The sequence below is a fragment of the Ochotona princeps genome, chromosome 7, assembly GCF_030435755.1.
Source record: "Ochotona princeps isolate mOchPri1 chromosome 7, mOchPri1.hap1, whole genome shotgun sequence".
Classification (NCBI taxonomy): Eukaryota; Metazoa; Chordata; class Mammalia; order Lagomorpha; family Ochotonidae; genus Ochotona; species Ochotona princeps.
In genome coordinates this window covers 68,905,352-68,925,335 of record NC_080838.1, presented here as the reverse complement: position 1 = coordinate 68,925,335, position 19,984 = coordinate 68,905,352, and the positions used below count along the sequence as shown (strand labels likewise).

General features: G+C 38.9%; 1 protein-coding gene across 1 annotated transcript; it reads left to right on the top strand.

Moving 5' to 3' along the window:
* The first annotated feature begins 1,592 nt into the window (after window positions 1–1,592).
* On the top strand, window positions 1,593–19,247 carry AFM (afamin). Its single transcript, XM_012930061.2, has 13 exons — window positions 1,593–1,680; window positions 3,921–3,972; window positions 4,266–4,398; window positions 5,093–5,304; window positions 6,454–6,586; window positions 7,176–7,273; window positions 7,984–8,113; window positions 10,456–10,670; window positions 12,902–13,034; window positions 14,554–14,651; window positions 15,599–15,731; window positions 16,446–16,669; window positions 19,061–19,247. The coding sequence occupies exons 1-13, from the start codon at window positions 1,593–1,595 to the stop codon at window positions 19,245–19,247; spliced, it is 1,836 nt and encodes a 611-aa protein (XP_012785515.2).
* Window positions 19,248–19,984: the final 737 nt, after the last annotated feature.

Here is a 19,984-nt window from a genome sequence, read left to right as displayed (position 1 = left end):
ATGGGAAGTGGAGTAGCTGGAACATGAACTGGTGCCCTTTTGGGACTCCAATACTTGCAAGGTGAGGATGTAGCCACTAAGCCATTGTGTCGGGCCCTAATTAAGTATTTTAAGGGGCTGTATCCTTAAAACTATAAAAGATTAACAAAAATGAATGGAAGAACCCAAAAATAAGTGGAAAATATTTTGTGTTCCGGCATTAGAGAAATTAATATGGTTAAAATGCTCCAACCATCCAAAGTGATCTATAGATTTATTACAATTCCCATTCAAATGAGTACTCATATTTTTCAAAAACAGAAAAAACAATTGTGAAACTCATAGAAATCCTGAAATAATAAAAGCGATTTTGAGCAAGAAGAACGCAGCTGGGTGTTTTTGACATGTTCCCAATCAGTGTTTGATCATTTCCTTAGTGTCGGGCCCAGTCCTCACTCCCTTGATGCTTCTCATATACCAGCCATGAAATCATTCCTTTCTCTAAGAAACTCGTGATTCTGGTACAAGAGAATTATGCTCAGAGCCCAAAGCTGTGGGAACTAAATGTTCTCTTTGCTTCAAGCCCTTTTAGTGAGCAAAACTAATACATATATTTTTTGATCATGCAATTAAAACTATTTCATATTTAGAATCAGCTTCTTAGTACAGTTTCCCAGGATTTCAATGTTTGTTCAAATAATTTTTAGTATTAACAATCCTTATTATAAATTTATTTTCTAAAAATTTAATTATATGAGCACTTGTTTTGTTGTATACTTGGTAATATTAAAATATATTTATTTCTTCTTTTATTCTAATTCTTAAGATCTATAAAATTATTTATTTTTTTAAAAAGATTTATTTATGTTTATTGGCAAGGCAGATTTACAGACAGAAGGAAAGACAAAAACATATTCTGTCTGCTGGTTCACTCCCCAACTGACCACAATAGTTGGAGCTGAGAGAATCTGAAGCCAGGAGCTAGGAGTCTCTTCTCCATTTTCCACATGGGTTCAGGGTCCCACGACTTTGGGTTATCTTCTACTAATTTCCCAGTCCATAAGCAAGGAACTGGGTGGAAAGTAGTACAGCTGGGAAATAAACCAAAGCTCATATGGAATCCTGGCAGGTGTAAGGTGAGGATTTAGCCATTGATCCATTGTGCCAGGCCCAAAATATATTATTTTAAGGTTAACTTTTATTAATTTCCAGCAAAATTGTCTTTCTACTTGTATTTACTCTTTGTTGAATCATTTCATCTAGTAATTTTCTCTAACATTTGCAAAATTCCAAGATTCTGTTTTTGGATTTTTTGGGGGATTGTCTATTTGATTAAGTATTGTGCATATCTAACCTATGGACCCTTTTCTGAACTCAATAGATTTTTCCAGTAAAACACAGAGGCAATTTTTTCCTAGTTAATAATTGGCAAGAAATTCTGTAGAGCAATCAAATAAAAAGCAAAGATGTAGTATTTTAGAAGTAGATTAAACAGGTTACATTTTTACTAGTAGGGTCAAAGAATAATATAAGAATTTGACTTTCCTGAGTCATATTGCCTTCTGTCATTAAAGCAAATTGTAAGAAATCCACCTCTTGCCCCCAAACAGAAAATGAGACAATTAAACCTCACAGATTTTGTTTTTTTCTTTTTGTTCTTGACTGAATCCTTAACTTTGACCACGAAGCCTCAGGATGTAGGTAAGAAATTTACTTATATATCAAAAAATGACAAGATCAGGATAACTTATTTTATTTTAATTTGTTGTTTACTTCTTTTTATCCTTCTTGTTGCAAATCAATTATCTAAGTTAACCTTTCCAGAATTTGTATTTTGTTGATTTTATTACCCAATCTATATATAGACAGAGAGGGCCATCATATCTAGAACATGGTTAACAGGCAATGGCAGGAGAGAATATATTGCTATGATGTTCTTTGTGGATTTTAAAATTTTAACATTTCTTACAAATGCATATATTTTATGGTAACAATGAAGCAATGAATCTGAATTGAGATGTAAGAAAAATCCATTTACAGGGCAGAGTGTAGAAAGACGGCTCAACTGGCTAGTTCTCCACCTGCAATCGCTAGCATCCCATACGGGTGCCGATTCATGTCCCAGCTGCTCCACTCCCCATCCAGCTCCCTGCTTATGACCTGGGAAAATAGCAGAGTATGACCCAGGTCCTTGGGACCCTGCACCTATGTGGAAGACAGGGAAGAGGCTCCTGGCTCCTGGCTTCAGATTGGCTCAGCTCTAGCCGTTGCAACCACTTGGGAAGTGAGCCAGCAGTTGGAATTTTTTTCTGTTTTTCCTTCTCTCTAAATCTACCTTTTCAGTAAAAATAAACCATTAAAAAATCCATTTGTGCAACACATCTCTCACCACAGATATGTTTAGCTTATGCAGGATCCTGTTTTCTTGTTTGATTTTATGATTAGTATATTTCCCTGTGACCATAAGCCTGGCAACACAGTGCCAGCCTGGGGGAAATGTTGCTTTTTCTATTTCTTCCACCCCAAAGGGGGACTGATTTGAACTTAATTGTCCAGAGGAGGTTTATTTCTGTCATTTCTCTAGCCTGGAAATTGGACCTTCTTGTACTGTGAGTAAAGGTACAAGAAGACTCTGTGTCTGTACAGCATCTCTATTTGTTCGGCAGCCCCACAGTGTCTGTTCATTGGAGAAGTCATGGGGCCTAGTCACAGTGTTCTTTCTTGAGTTTTCTTTCTCCCTTTTTATGGTAACAAGCCTTGACAAACTCCTGTTGGTTTTTTTATTTCTTAATTTATCTCTTATATCTTTTCATTTCCATTACTGGTTACGATTCAGATCTCACTGATTTCTCAAAAGAGCCATATGGCTGTATTTCTCCCACCCATTATCCACGCTTTTATCCACCTGACTGGTGGTTATTTCCTAGCATTTTGCAGGGGGCACTCTCAGTATGTTTAGATAGTACTTGGCTGGTAGTTCTTTCTATGCTATCGCGTAGTTTTTTCTATGCTGTACAAGTAGTTTAATGAAGCACCAGGCTTCCACTTTTTATATAGAACTCCTGCAATCCAGAGCCAGGTCCTTTGTATCCTCCTACACCTCGTTATTCCGCTGTCTAGCTCACTTTCTCATCACAATGGACTGACTTTTCTGATCTTTGACGTTTCACTCCATCGCTCTCACCATACAGAAAGGCAGAGCATTTGATTTTTCTGCTGAACCCGGCACTTGTGCCTCTCTTCCTGCAGTTGTGCTTGGTACCTCACCCAGGGATTCTGAAACATTACTACGAAATACTTCACCACACTTTAAATGAGATTACAGTCATGTAATCTCGGTACAGTACAGTCATGTACTGTCGGTCCTTGAGGTCCAGGGAAGATGACTTGGTCATCTTTGCCTCAGAGTGTCCAATCACAATAGCTTGCAAAAAAAATTAGGCCTTCACATCTTAGTGGGAAAACATCACTGTATTCTCATTAGTAGCTGCTACTTGGCAGGCAAATTAGGTGTGTATCTGTGTCTGGCATTACGCACTGTGCTGGCCTGACATTGTGCTATGTCACGCCCGTCAGACCTAGTCCTCAGTTAATCCCATATTGCTTTTCTCATCATAAGCAACAGCCTTTTAGCATGTAAATGATGATTGTGTTTATTTTTTGTGTTTATGCAGCAATAATGAAAAAGCTACAGTCTATTCAGTTTGAGAGTAATTAGAACCAATTCAATTTAGTGAATATTTTTTGATCACATAACAACTATGACTCAAATCTCATTTTTGGCTCATGTGACTTTTGTTTATTTATTTGCCAAATAATACTTAGCATCAGTATTCTGGTTTACAGTTAGTACACTTAAATGTTCTACATAGTTGTTTTCTTTTTTTAGGAAGTGTTAAGATACCAGGGTATGTTGTAACTCACATGGCCTTACTTTGCAGATGACTTCAGCGTTACACAGAACTTCATAGATGAGAAGAACACTGGATACCTGTGAGTTTCTCTAGACTCCTTCGGATGATGGTGTTTACTTTATTATAATGTGGTGTGATACATTCCAGAACTGTTAGTGCTTCTCAATGGTGATTTAAGTAGTAGGAAGCATAGAAAAATGAATATACCATTAATTATAAAATTCAAGTGACACTACTGAGTTGTAAATTTTATAGCCTTCATACGTTGATAATTTCTTGTGGCAAGCAGTACAGTGGGTGCTTCTGTGTTTCTGTTAGACCTAAATGGGTCTTCCGCATATGACATTGTGCACCCTGTGTGGACCCTTGCAGCACCATCATTGAATTTGCTCAATATGTTCAGGAAGCAACCTTTGAGGAAGTGGAGAGGCTCATGAATGACATGCTAGAACACAGAAGGAAATGCATGGCGGACAAGACACTTTCAGAATGTTCAGAAACCGCTGTAAGTAAACTGTCTTTCTTAACCATCCAAGCTTGGTTGCCAACATGGGGAGGATTTCCAGCTTGAAAACATGAAAAGAAAGATGCTTATGTATGTCAGTCTTTATTTTGCCCAATTTCTAAGTTTTGGATAAGGTGCCATCCTCAGTCGAGACATAATTCTGTACCAGCATACACAAAGGACTTGGCTGTAAACTTGCAGGATGTAAACATATGCCTTATGTGTATAATACGCCATATGCACCCCTATAGAGGAGACGATCCGGAGCTTGGAATGCCCGAGGAAACATGAAAACATTCTCTTCAACTGCCTCTCTCAGTGTGAACTCTAACTTCACATCCTCCTTTCTGGGCTTCTCCAAATAGAGTCACTTTCCGCCTCTCCAGAAAACTGTTACTCAACACCCCAAACTCTACCAACCCACTAATACACTGGCTTTGTTGCCTTGGGAGAGGAGCAGAAAAGCGACAATGGAAGAGCAATGTAGAGAGCAAAATATCTGATAGGCTGAGAGGTCTTGTGGCCCTGTAAGGAAAGGTTCCTGGAATGATTGTCAGGGGTCCAGATGAAACTGCACTGTGGGTGATGGGAGGAAACATGGCAATCTATTTCCCAAAGGATTTCACTGACTGTTCTTTGTGTTCATCGTATCTTTAGTATGAATGGGAATTGTAATATTCTTCCCTCTGTCCAGAATAATATTTTGCAGGAAAAGATGTGTGCTATGGAAGGGTTGCCTCAAAGATACAACTTTTCACACTGCTGTAGTAAAGTCGACTTTGAAAGACGACTCTGTTTCTTCTACAACAAGAAAGCTGATGTGGGATTTTTGCCTCTTTTCCTTACTCTGGATCCCGAAGAGCAGTGCCAGGCCTATAAAAATAACAGAGACTCTTTTCTGAATCAGTAAGTTTCATTTTAGTAAAAACATGATTTAATTGAAGAATTATTATTATTGTGCTAAACCCCAAGAACTAATTTAAAGGTACAGGCTGATTCTATTGGTTGGTCCATAAATTCATTCAACATGTATTATTGTCAGATTTTGTACTCAGGGTGAGGACAAACATGAGTAAGATAGACGCTTTGGGGATTGGTGCTGTGACATATCACATTAAACTACCACCTGCAATGCCGACATCCTAAAGAGCACCAGTTTGAGTTCTGGTTGCTCCACTTCCAATCCAGCTCCCTGGTAATGCACCTTGGAAAAGAGTGGAAAAGGGCCCTACGTACTTTTCCCCGTGATATCCATATGAGAATTCGGACTTCTATGCCCCTAGCTTTGAACCGGCCCTACCCTGGCTGTTGTGTTCATTTGGGGAGTGAATCAGAAAATGGAAGATCTCTCAGGCTGTGTCTCTCCTTCTCTCTCTGCAGCTTTGCCTTTCAACTGAATAGATCTTAAAAGAAAATAGGGACTGCGCTTTTAAGAGCCTTACATGAAGCATGTTATCTTAAATGTGATATGCTGTAGACCAGAGCTGTATGCACAGTGTTAGATGGCTAGGAAACACAGAAGGGGGAAATAATATATTTCCCTAAGGGGAATTCTCAACTTTTACATCAGAAAGGGATTAAATTACTGGATGTTTAGCCAAAAATCTGTTTTCGATTGTGTGGTATTTGCAGCAGCAGAGACTTGCTGGAAAGTTGAGGTACTTGTTGAAACAAAAGTCACAAGTATATTTGAACACAAGTAAGTTTGACCCTGAGCACAGATGGGGTGTGCAACGATAGCTATTCTTTGAATTTACAAGGGAGATTTGCTGTCTGCTAGGCACCGTGGGGAGGGAAGGATAATAGCACAGGTCAGCTAACAAGCTTACAGCTGCAGCATCACCCTGAAGTTAACAGTTTTAGTGCAAAGGACTTGAAAGGACTCACTGTTGCTTTATATTGAAAGTTTCTATGAAGGGAAGCGTGTTTTCCTTCTACCTTCAGCTTTACAACTTGCTACTCTTCATCTTCTGTCCTGTCCCTCTCCTTGCCTACCATCCTTGTTACTTCCTTTTCCTTTCTTCTTCTTCTTAATTTGAAACTCTTTTTTTATAGCTATATATATGAATTTGCCAGAAGGAACCCCTTTGCCTTTGCTCCTACACTTGTAACTGTGGCTGCCCGTTTTGAGGAGGTGGTAAGCACGTGCTGTGAAGAACAACACAAAGCCTCCTGTTTTGGAGTTAGGGTGAGTGCCCTGTTGGTTTCACTGGAACGATAAAGATGATACAATCCCAGAACCAAGGTGCTCCCTTAAAACGGAAGTGTGGACAGCAAGGGTCATTTACCATCCCAACACTTTCTTGTCACTTTCACCGATATGACTGCTGGCCAACACCAGCTGCTGCTTTCAAATACTCTCTCTGACAGAGGTCAAGGAAAGGCACTTCTTCAGTTCTCTCTTTTCTGTTCAGCCTTCATCCCTGTGCATGGGAAGAAGTGCTAGTGGGTGGAGACTTTGGGTAAAAGATGATGCTTTATTTCCAACCCTCTTTTGAGACAACTTATAAAGTGGCATCATCCCAGGACAGACAGGCAAGCTCACAGCTTGTTGTGTTGTGTGGTTTTCACGAATGGCTCCGTCATCAGGAATGCTGGCCTTGCCTTTGTAATAGGTGCAGGGGCATGTTTATTTGCACATGAAAATTTACCAAATTAAGTATCTCATAGATTTGCTGTCTCTGAACAAAAGGTAATGATTTGATTGGCATGATATTAAGAAAGAAAACACTGGTGAGGTTTTGCTCCTGTTTTAACAGAATTTTCTTTCTCTACAGGCAGCACCTGTCACACAGTACTTGAAAGCATTGTCTTCTTATCAAAAAAATGTCTGCGGGGCCTTCATGAAATTTGGACCCCAAGTTTTAAACTCGATGTGAGTTTTGTACGTATGTATCTTGTTTCTACATATATTTTATGGTCTCTGTTCCTTTTCTTGATGAATGCCTGGTAACATCTTATCTATAGTTTTCCTGATTTCCAAGGGGTATTTGAGGTGAGTCTAACTGCATGGACAGTTCAGAATCAGATCCAGTGGATGGGGTAAGTCTAGCAAGGTTGGCAGAACAACAACAACAACAAAAAAGCCCCACTGGTACTTCTGAAATAAATATTGGTTAGATTTGACATATCAGCTTTAGACAGAACTCATCCAAACCCAGAGACCACTGTTGTCCTTAATGTTCCCTCTAACCAACTTGTAATAGTAATACGACATTGTCTTTAAAAATTTTGAGATGTCAAGTAGATAGTAAGAAAGAGTCATGTGATGAGTTCTCTATGCCTGTCCTTGGCTCCTAGATCATAACAGAGCCCCTCACATGGTGCTTCTTGCTATAATAATTATAGGAGGGACCCTGCTTCTCAGGTCTCTTTTTAATCTTAACCAGAACTCTGGGGAGAGGTTAAACATCAGCCCACAGTTTTCAAAGTAATCCTGTACACTGTGCATCATACTAGCAGCTGTGTGTGCAAAACTAAGGGTAAAATGTTTGGTGGAGCTATTTATATGGTATGAATAAAGAATCCTCTCCTATTCTACTTGCTGTTCAACTCACGTTAGTGGTTTATCAATTTTCTTTCCAGAAATATTGCTATACTTAGTCAAAAATTTCCCAAGATTGGATTCAAGGAGCTTACTTCTCTCCTAGAAGATGTTTCTTCCAAGTATGATGGATGTTGCAAAGGGGATGTTATACATTGCATCCATGGCATGGTATCTATTCTCTAAAACTAAGTAAACATTGTAATTTTTGGCAAACACTTTTATTCTAACATTGTCCTGATCTGGGATGTTAGTAAATATTAAATATTAATGTAACATATGGTTTTAATAAATAAGTCCAGACAAAACTTGGGGTTTGTTCTTATACATGAGATTTTAAAAATATTTCTTAGCAATTTATATTTTTTATGTATTGACTCAGGCATTTGAGATTTTTGAAAAATCCATTTAGGTCAAATTTTCTTTTAAAAATTTTTTTTCAAAAAAAATTTTGTTCATCTATTTGATATATATATATATGCGTATCTATCATTTATCTATCTATATTTATCTATATCTATCTAATCTATCTATCTATCTATCTATCTATCTATCTATCTATCTATCTATCTATCTATCTATCTACCTACCTCTTCCATCCACTAATTAACTTGCTAGATGGCCACTCTACAGCCACAGCTGGTTCAGGCCAAAGCTAGGAGCCAGGAGCATGATGTAAATCTCCCACAGAGGTGGCAAGGGCCCAAACACCTGAGCCATCTTTTTTCCCCCGCCATCTCCCTCTGTTCCCAGGTCATTCTGAACCAGGTTATTAACAGGTTATTAACCAGGTTATTATTTGTGCACCCAGGACACAAACCTGATGTATTATTTGACATCACAAATTTTCTTTTAGAGATGTCAGGACTAGCAGTGAGGCTCAGGGACTTGATTTCTTGTCATTCTGCTTTGAAGAACTGGTTTCTTTTAGCTTCTTCAGACTAGTTGGGTATTTTTTTTGTCTCTCTGACACATTTAAATACATACATACATATATCAAGTTCCAAGGTAAAAATGCATATAATTTTCCCTTTTAATTAAGATGAAAAAAAAATTGGAAATATTATACCCAGATAGTCTGCAGAAGCTAAAAGAAACCAGTATTTCAAACTCCCTTCTCTTCAGTGTCTTTACGGAAAAAATAAGAAATGAATTATAGTTGATTGAAAATAGAAGCAAATCTTCAGAGATAAAGAGATGGTCTGCCTAGAACAAAATACCCTTAGATGAGATGTGAGTGTGTTTACAAAGTCTGCTCCCTGGTCCTTTATGGAGCATGTTGGAAGCAGGGCACTAAACCTCATTCTGTTTCTCATTTTAAACTGAGATGCAGCCCATTTCTCAAGTTCAGTATTCACTAGGAGATTCCAGGCAGTGAGGAAAGCTTGAATAAAGTAACAGATGCTTAAACTAGCCTGGAGTGTTGATGGAATTCAATGAAGTACAAGTGAGAATGAAAGAGTAGGAGGAAATGTATAGCCTTGCTCTGGGTGTATGGGGAAGGAACCAGGGAAACATAAACTTTCCGAAATCATTCAACAGGGGGCAAGCATTAAGCCTTGGGTCCCCGATGTGAGTACCTGGGTCAAACATCTGGCTCTACCTCCCAACTCCGACTTCTTTCTGCTGTACACGGAGAGCAGCAGGTGATGGCTCAAGTAGTTGACGTTCTGCCATTTATGTGGGAGACCTAGACTGAGTTTCCAGTTTTGAATTTGGCTCTGGCCCAGTTGTAGTCATTGCAGGCATTTGAGGGTGAATCAGTGAATGGGAGCTCTCCCTGTAAACATTAAAAAAACTATTACGTCGATGTGAAAATCTTACCATTTCTCTAATTTCTATACTTTATATACAGGTCAAGATTGGGATGAAGGATGGGAATGGGGAACAGAGCGAAGTTTCTGTTTTGAGCATTATTTGATAATTTGAACAGTTTCAAATTAATAACAATCACAGGGAAATGATACTGTGAGTAGAATGGTCTATTGTATTTGTGAAATTTCTATCAGGCCATTGTTGTAGTGGCTCATTTGCTGGCTAGTTTCTGTCACTTATCAACTATTTGAATTTTTCAGCATGTTCCTGGCAATGTAGTTTCAGGCCTCAAGACCAGGTTTATGCATATCACAGTAACCTTCTTATGTCTTTAGTAGCCACACTGAGAACTCAGGTGGACTCTAATGGGAGAGAAGGAGCATTTAGTTTACCTTATGTCAATGTAGAAGAATAAAGTATTTGAAAGATTAATACTGAACAATGAATATTAATTTATAATAGAGTCCAATTTCTATAAGTTGTATCATCTTAAATCCTGAGAAATAAAGCTTTCGTTAATGTGAAAGTCAGGTGCATTTAGGGAGTACAAAACATAAACGAGTTTTATCTATGAAATGAGAGAGGGACTCCACATATCCTGTTCATGGTTGTTCTGCATGAAGAGATTCCATTATGAAGGAAAGCCCAGTGCTGAAGAAGTTTGGATATAGAGTCATTTCTCATTCTTCTCGGTACAGGACAAGGTTGTGAGCCACATTTGTTCAAAACAAGATTCCATCTCAAGCAAAATCAAAGAGTGCTGTGAAAAGAAAATACAAGAACGCGGCGAGTGCATACTTAACTCAAATAAAGATGAGAAACCAAAGTATTTATCTTCGAGAGAAGCAAAATTTACTGACAATGAAAATTTGTGTGAAGAACGAAATACTGACCCAAACACCTTTTTTGCTGAGTAATGCAAAATCTCTATTGAAATTTATAAGGTCAATAGAAAGAAGTTAATAAGATTTTATTTGTATTGGTTAATTTGTCTGGAAGGTTAGAAAATATTCATGGAGCATTGCATAATTTTTTAAAAAATTAGTTCTATAGAAAGTAGTATTATAAATTAAGTTTGAGAAAAGAAGTTGTTGTAGTGATGACTAATCTTGATTAAATACTTGAGAGCTGAATTTATGGCATGCCAGGTGAGGAGCGAAATACTTGACGTATTTTGATGCCCTCAAGAATCATGAAAAAATAAGTACATAGCTCTTATGGGGAAAGCTTATAGGTTTGTGGTCACAGGGACTAGATCTGAGTCCTGATTGAATAACTTGGACAAGTTCATCTTCCTGTGCTTCATTTTACCACATATAAAATCCTTATACATATATTCTTTCATTCATGTTCTCTTAACTACCATGCTCTGACGTTTATCATGAGTTGTGGATATTAAGTCAAAAATCAAAGTGATGGATTGCACTGATACCTAAAAAAGGGATGCAACTTTTATCATTGTCGCCGTCACCTGCATGATCATCACCATTATAACACAGATAGTGACTGGAGTGAGGAGAGAAAAAGCACCGAGTGTGCTGAGTTAGGGAGCAAGCTTTCTGGATGAGCATCTGAAGGGAGTCCTCAATGGATGTTATAGCCAGGGTGGCATCTAAGGAATTTTTGTTCATAATATAATGGGGTTGTATTATTTAAATAGTTTTTTCCTCCTTGGGAAGACATCCCTGACTTACATCAGATACTAGAAGATGCCCTGATTCTGTGAAAGTTAGTATAATAGGAGAACATATCCCACACATCTGACAAAGAAAGCAGCTGGGAAATCGACGAGATTATGTCAAGAAAATCAAGATTAATCAAGAGGGTCAAAAGCTGTCAAAAGAATGATGAACGATGATGAAGTATTACTTAATCAAGAAAATTTTGTGAGGTATTGTTCTCACAAACCATGGAAGATGTTAACTTATTTTTAATGAGCAAATGAGATTCCTTTATGAAGGAGACTATAACTGGCACAGCTTGGGTACTTGGAGAAGATTGTGTTCTCTGCTCAGGGTCAATTTGGTATAATAAAGAATGAAGTAGGCGTTCCTTGAGTCATGGGGTCAAATTTAATGTCCTCTATTAGTAGAAAGATGCCTAGCTAGTCTACAATTTAGCTTATTCAGCGATAAAACTTTACTTATTTGAGGATTAAGTGAAGTTAAACCAGCAAGTGTTTTATAAAGGCCAAGAGGCATAACTCTGTATCTTGGGCCCAAAACTTGCTCCAGGGTCTAGTTAAACTTCATCCCTTTACTTTCCCACTTTGTCCTCAAACTATACCCATCTATATTCTTGGAGCCTCTGGCTGAGTTGGTGGAAACCATTGCCCATGAATTAGAGCTGAAGGTGTGACTACTTTAATGTACAGCAAGTGACAGAATGGAGAAATGGGCAAAACTGCTCCTTGCCTCCCACTGAGCTGCAGGGACTGAGGACAAAGGCCTAAGTTAGCCACTTTCCAACATAATTATGCTCATTGTGAGTTTCCTTTCTCTAGTTTCTATAAAGATTTACTTGTTTATTTTTAAAATCAAAATTACACAAACACAGTCATGGAGAAAGAGAGAGAGAGAGGTCTTGCACCTGCTGATTCACTCCTCGGTTGGTTGCAATGGCCAGAAATCTGTGCCAGGCTAACACCAGGAGCCAGGAGTCAGGGGTTTTATTGGGGTCTCCCAAATGGCTGGCAGGAGCTTAACAGCTTGGGCCATCTTCCATTGCTCTTCCCAGGCCATGGGCAAGGAGGTGGGCAGAAAGTGCAGCGTTCAGAAGAGCGCCCACATGGGATGCCAGTGTCACAGGTGGTGCCATTATCCTCTGCTCCACAATGCTGCCCCTTCAGTGTGAATCTTCTAAAGTATAGATGCAACATTAAATTATTTCTGATGTTCTCTGTGTTAAGTCCACCTAAGCAATTCTAATAATTTTGTCTTATTATATAAAAATGTCTTAGTCCACATCACATGGAGGAAGATTTTTGTGAATCTTTTAGTTGAAAGGTTTTCTAAGTGGCTCTGAGACCAAACCACAGGAGGAACTTGACATGTGCTTGCAGGTTAATTTAGAAGATCTGACTAGATTAAAAGGCAATGGGATTTGTTTCAATGTTTAATCTACAAAATATTATATACATTTTAGGTTTCTTTATGAATATGCAAGGAGACATCCACACTTGTCTATTCTGGAGCTTTTGAGAATTGCTGAAGTATACGAGGATGTCATAGAAAATTGTTGCAACACAGAACACCCTCCGAGTTGTTATCACAATGTGGTAGGTTTCATTGTTAAGTTAACAGAATTAAAAAAGACAACAGAATACGTAACAAAAAAAATTGATGTCAAAGTTTTACTCCAATGTAGGGGGTAGAAATGCAATTGATCTCTTTTGAGTTTAGATTTATTTAATGATGATTATTATGAAGACTAAAATTATTCATCTGGCTTTTGAATAACATTTAGACCCATAAGTTTTGGCTCAGAAACTTCCTAGTAAGCCACTGATGTTTGTATTTTTTGCATGTATTCTGTATTTGATTGCACCGTAACTGGATTTTTTAAAAGTAACAAATGATTATTGATCACCAACCCACCAAAATTACAAACCACAAGTTGCAATCAAACACTGTAACCAAAAGTTACAAAGAAATTGCTAAAATTAATTGCTAAAATAAGTATTTCCTTTTGTAAAATAAATGAAGTAGTAGGAAGAGTTCCCATATATTCCACACTCAATTTTCCTACTGTTAACATATTGGTAATGTTTCTTTAATCTTTTTCGTGCATACACACACACGTGTGTGTGTGTGTGTGTGTGGTAAAACTAGAAACACAGGGATGTGTACTTACTTTCCCAGGAAGCCTGAAGTCTGACATGTGTTGCTTCTGCAGACGTGAGAGAGGACCAGCTCCTTGAGCCTTTTGATTCCTAGCATAGAAAGTTTTAAAATATTAATTTATCTGAAATGACAAGAGAGAGATAGAGAAATCTGTATGTTGCTTTACTTCCCCAAAAGGCACAGCAGCCAGGCTGATGGGCCAGGCTGAAGCCAAAACCCAGCACTTCACCTGGTTCTCGCATGAGAGAGCCTCTCTTCAGGAGGCTGCAGCCCAATTACTTAGGTTATCATTGGCTGCCTTCCTAGGAGCTCTTGTTGAAAGTTGAATGAGAAACAACACAGCATAGAGTTAAACTGACCCTTCAGAATGGGACGCATATGTCCCAGGAGGCTATTTCATCTGCCCCCACAAGTCCAATTTTATAATCATATGAGAGTTTGTCAAATATTGGAAGAAAATGACTGTAGATTTTATACTCCAGATTTAAATGACTGAAAAAAACATAGAATGAAAATAAACAAGATTTTAAAAGTTCTATAGCAGTACTTACGAGATGATCCATTCTGCACAAGTCACTACATTTTATAAAGCCGGTTTCTTTTACTTACAAATGGATATAACAAATGCTTTGATCACTTGAAAGGGATAATCAAATGGGATTTTTATCAGTAAAATATTTAAATCATACTTTGTAAGTGGAAAGCTCCAAAAGATGCACAAGATGATTATGAAAAACTTGTATTTCAAATTTTAGCAAGACTGCTTATCTATAATGGAAGAAATTCAAATTATTTCACACACATATAAAAGGTACCCCTAGCTTAGTAAGTAATGTATAGTAATTAAAGTTTGGAAATACTAAATAAGTAGATAAAAGCTACTTGACAAGGTGACTTAAAGTTTATGATTACATTTTTGATAAGCACTTTGATCTGTCTTTGTTCTTATTTCAGGAAGACAAATTTAATGAGACAACTGAAAAAAGCCTCAAGATGGTACAACAAGAATGTAAACGTTTCCAGAATTTGGGGAAGGATGGCTTGGCGTATTAGTAGGTTATTGGCACAAGTGGGTTAACATTTGTGATCAGGACAAGTACAGAACCCCTCAAAGTATAGAAACACCAGCCCAATCATTCAGGGACGGAAGTTCCTGAACCCTGGGAAGGAATAAAAACACAAAAGTCAAGAATGTATGTTGAATGGTCGCATTAATCTTCCATTAGAAATGAGGAGAGTGATGGAAGAAGTGCACGAATCTGGACAAACAGATGATCTACTGCTTTAGTTTCCATGTGACCTTGACTTGCTCACCCCTAACCCAGAAACCTGGACTGTGCCCCATTTGGAAGAGTGATGGAGCAAACTTGAGGTTATCACAGTTTCCTCAAGATAACATTTTCACCCCAGGATTTATGCCTAATCTTTACTGAGTTTATAGAAACAACTGCATTTATTTAACCTTTTAGTGGTTATTTTTCTAGTGTCCTTGCAGGCCTCATGAATTATACAGTTTTCTCAGATTCTCTTAATTATGCTAACATGACCGTTAAAACCGAACAGCCTAGAATCAGAATAAAATGCAATTAAAAAAATGTTTTTCAGTATTTCTGCCATCTGACAGCTGAGAATTTAAACAATCCATTCAAGATCTTAGTTTCCTTTATCTTTGTCCCTGTGTATCTATTCAATTTCCCTTTAAAATATTTACCAAAGACACAAAGGATTTCAAGCAGAGCTTTACATACCAGTCGAAGTTTTGCTGACAACAGGCTCCTAATAAGGCAGGGTGGCGAGTCCTAGAGCTTCCGTAGTGACCATGAACTTGGAGAAGAAGGGAACATACAGAGACATAGGAGACAGGATGTGGGGGAATGGTGTACTTTATGAGAGCTGAGGTTCACCTTGCACTTAAACTGATTACCTAGTCTTGGAGGGCGTGGGCTTCAGAGCCAATGGGCATCCACTTTCACTCAGAATCAGACACATTTTCTTTCAGCTACCTTATCAAACTCACCAAGAGCGCGCCCCAGCTCCCCACTGAAGAACTGATTTCTCTGGGCAAGGAGACGGTGACGGCTTTGACCACCTGTTGCACACTAAGTGAAGAGTTTGCCTGTGTTGATAATTCGGTGAGCTTGGCTCCTCACCCACTGGTTTAGTCTCTATCTGCCTTCTTCTCTTCATTATTTTCAACATCATCTAACCAAGAATGTCAGTCTATTTAAAATTCAACCCTAGAGCAAAAGTGAATGTCTGCAATACTTGAGGGTCTTTCTTTGATTTTATTGTTTTTTATTTATGGTAGATATGCTTTGTTAAGGTAACTGTTTTAGAATGAGAAGAGAAGCCTCTTAATTTTCAGTGATGTTACAAATTCTCCCCCTAACATCAAGAGGGATAGTTTCTTTAATTTCTGCTTCTATCCTAAAAAGATGTTCCATGTGTGTTTTCAGGACATCCCTGAAAGGAAGTCAAACCAAGGACTGCGGTGTTAGGCCATTTTTTTTTTTTCACTTGACTGCTTCTATGCTTACAACTAAAAGTTTCTGTGCATGTTGCCAATAAATTTATCTACAGGCATTTAAATTGTTTTGGTTTGCATTTTGTCATAGCGTCATTTAGGATTCCAGTCTCTCTTTCTTCTTTTATGTAGTGTAGCGTTAGGACTTCATGCATTTTTTCTGAGTCAGATTAACAATGGTCTTAGAAAAGTGTAGCTATTGCTCTGAATAATATTTTTCAATAATATTTTAATAATATTTTAATAATATTTTAATAATATTTTTTAAAATTCGATTCAAATTTTTGAAATCGCATCTGAGTTCCACCTCTGACTGGCACAGATGGACTTAGTTCTCGGAGACCTGTGTGGTGTAAATGAAAATCGAACCATCAACCCTGCTGTGGGCCGCTGCTGTCAGACCAGCTTTGCCTTCCGAAGGCCCTGCTTGGAGGGTCTGGAAGCTGACCCAACGTATGTGCCTCCACCGATTGTGCAAGATGTGTTTGCCTTTCGTGCAGACTGGTGTCAGACTCAGGATGAAGAGCTCCAGAGAAAGAAGGACAGGTAGAACACGCTCTCAGTTGCCTCTTTCTTCAGCCCGAGACACACCCCGTCATGTCTTAGTGAGAAGGTTCATGGCAATGCTTGTGGCTTTAGAGACATAGTCCTACTCCTTCTCTAAAACTGTCCACTCTCTCCTAAACAGAGAAGCGCCAGTGGTTACTCACCACCACTGACTGGAAGTAAAAACCCACCGAATTTTCCTTTGCAGGGGACGTGGAGTGTATAGAAGGCTGTGTTTAGGAAATGAGTGGGGCGGCCTGTGTAGCCTCAGACGAGGAGTGGTGATGAGTTGGAGTTTCTTGGGACAATGGCATGGATAGTCACCCTGGGAATCTTACTAAATGTTTGAAAGAAAGGATAGGTCTAGAGGCACAGAAATATTGCCTTTGTTATCTCAGGTTTTGCTTTAAATACCAAGAAATGAGTGGTTGTTTGCATTCAGGCAGTCTGTATCAAGAGTAGTGGAAATAGCTTTCAGCTACTGAAAAAGAGACTATGGTTGCTTTGCACATAAATTTTCTAGAAAGAGCAAATGTGGATACCTATGTGGTGATAATGTGCATAATAAGTAAGACCTCATACCAAGGTACTTCAGAAAGTTCATGGAAAAGTAGAACCCAAGTATGAGTCTATTTTGGTGCAATTTAAAAAAATGTGCATAATTTTTTCATAACATTCATTTTCCTACATATGATAAAAATTTTGTTATAAACTCATACCCTGGACTCCATTTCCACTGTCTTTTGAAATCCCCTCGCATACATTTTTAAAAAAGATTTATTTATTTTTATTGGAAAGTAAGATTTACAGAGAGAAGGAGAGACAGAAAGATCCTCCATCTGCTGCTTTACTCCTCAAGTGGCTGCAACAGCCAGAGCTGAGCTGATCCAATACCAGGAGCCAGGAGCTTCCCTAGGTCTTCTACCTGGGTGCAGGTCCTAAGGCTTTAAGACATCCTTGACTGTCTTCCCAGGCCACAAGCAGGGAGCAGGATGGGAAGTGGAGCAGAGAAGACACAAACCAGTGCCCATACGGGATCCTGGTATATGCAAGGCGAGGACTGTAGCCACGAGGCTACTGTGCTGGGCTCCTTTCCTACATCTTTAAAAATAATTATTTTTATTTTTGATGTCTTTACGTAGTTGATTAGAGTGAATAGGGTCAAGTACTACAGAAAGTGGTTGAGATCACTACTTCCACATTCTCTGTTTTTCCTTCCTACATCTGGGGCAAGGAGAGACAAGGAAAGAAGCCACACACAGCCTCCCAAATGCCTCTGCACCCTGGGATGGATACCACCCCAGTTTCCCCAACGTGGGGCATGCTCTGAGGGTCCTGCTCATGAGATTTCAATAGTTCAACAGTTCTGTATTGTGCTGATCTTGCCACTCTAAACACAATGAAACCTCTCCAGAATCCATTGGTTGACATAGTCCACCTTGCATACATTTATATCAATGTATTTGTGATTACCTAGCCTTCCAAAGAATATTCCATGCAATCAATTCTATTGGTATCAACAGGAAAACTTCAGATCTCTCAAAAACTGGGAGATTTTAATTCTTTTTTAAAAAAGATTTTATTTATTTATTTTTATGGGAAAGGCAGATTTAGAGAAAAACAGAGACAGAGAAAAAGATCTTTCTCCATTGGTTCACTCCCTAAGTGGCCACAATGGCCAGAGTTGAGTCGATCTGAAGCTAGGCGCCAGGAACTTCTTTCTGGTTTTCTATGTGGGTGCAGGATCCCAAGGCTTTGGGCCATCCTCAATCACTTTCCCAAGCTATAGGCAGGGAGCTGGATGGTAAGTGGAACAGCCGGGACATGAACTGGTGCCCATATGAGTTCCTGGTGCATTCAAGGTGAGGATTTAACCACGAGGCCATTGTGCTTGAACCGAGATTGTAATTCTTTATACTCTTCCATATTGAGATCCCCTCCCCTAAGACATGTGATTCTGTAATAAGCATTTTAAAGAAGAGATTTAGACTAAAATTGTTACCAGAGAAGCTGGGTGGCCTCTTTGCCCAGCTTAGTATAGAACAAAAAGCTGGGAATTTATTGCAGAGAGAAAACTTTCATTTGTGAAGTGACCAGGTGAACATAGAAATAAGAGAAGGGCAAAGCACCTCCAGAGAGAGAGCTGGGAAGCAGGGTGCTTCTTGAAGGGAGAGAGGGAGAGATAGCAAAGGTTTTTAGAAGGGCCTTGGGATTTTAAACATTCCCTGACCACTCCTTGTCTGGGCGGGAACTGTGAGGAAGTTGCTCTCCAGTTAGGAAATGGCTGGGCAATTCTTGCATCACCCACTTGAAGGTAAGGCCAAGATTTTAGCGGCTTGGGCGGCCTCAAAAACCACTAATTAATTCAATGTGATATCTTTTGGGTCATAGGTTTCTTGTCAACTTAGTGAAGCTGAAGCCTGAACTCGCCAATCAGGAGGTGCAGTCTTTATTCATTAATTTCACTGACACACTGGAGAGTTGCTGCAAAGCTAAGGCACCCGAAGCCTGTTTTAACCAAGAGGTAGTACAATTTTCCTACTACAATTTTTCTGATATTCCTGGGAAAACAAACTAATCAGAGTTGCTGGTAAGACCCTGCTTCCTCTCTGCAATGGCCATAGTTGCTCCATGGTCATTGGCAGACAGCTTCCTGGCACAGTCTCTGGGCACCCTGGATGATGGCAATGGAGTATGAAAAGCTATGGAGAAAACCTAGTTTCCAATTCCAGCTGTCTGGGTCATGTAATGTGAGTTGAAGCTCAGCATCTGAGAGGATGATGATAGTTCTTGTGAATTACACCATCATTTTCACAAAACAGATTCAATGTGGCCTGTAATGGAAATCACTGCTAACTTCAAAGAAAAGGGGAAGCAAGAGGAGCAGAAAGCCAAGTCTCTCTGGGGTGAATATTCCACCCTCCTAAATCTTGTCTGTCCTAACCTATCCCAGGGTTGAAAGTATCCCAGAGAGTGGAAGACAAGCATAGTAGAGTTGAGGAGGTGAGAAATGCCACAGCAGGTGGGAGCATCCTTGGTAGTGGTCCCAGTGGAATCCTGTGTGACAGTTGCTGTTCCTTGTTTTCCAGTTTCCTTCCCACTCTATTTCCTATTCCCATTCTCACAACCCACACTCACTCAGAGGTGTAGCCTAACCTCACCTTGCCTGCTGATGGAAAACCCTTGATTTTCCTTGTTGTAAAAAAGCATTTAATATTTAATTAAAAATTATTGTTCAACACCAAGCATTCACCTAAGTGAGTGTATACTTTAAGGCTAAGTAATGGGTGGATGAATTTATTGTTAGTTCTTACA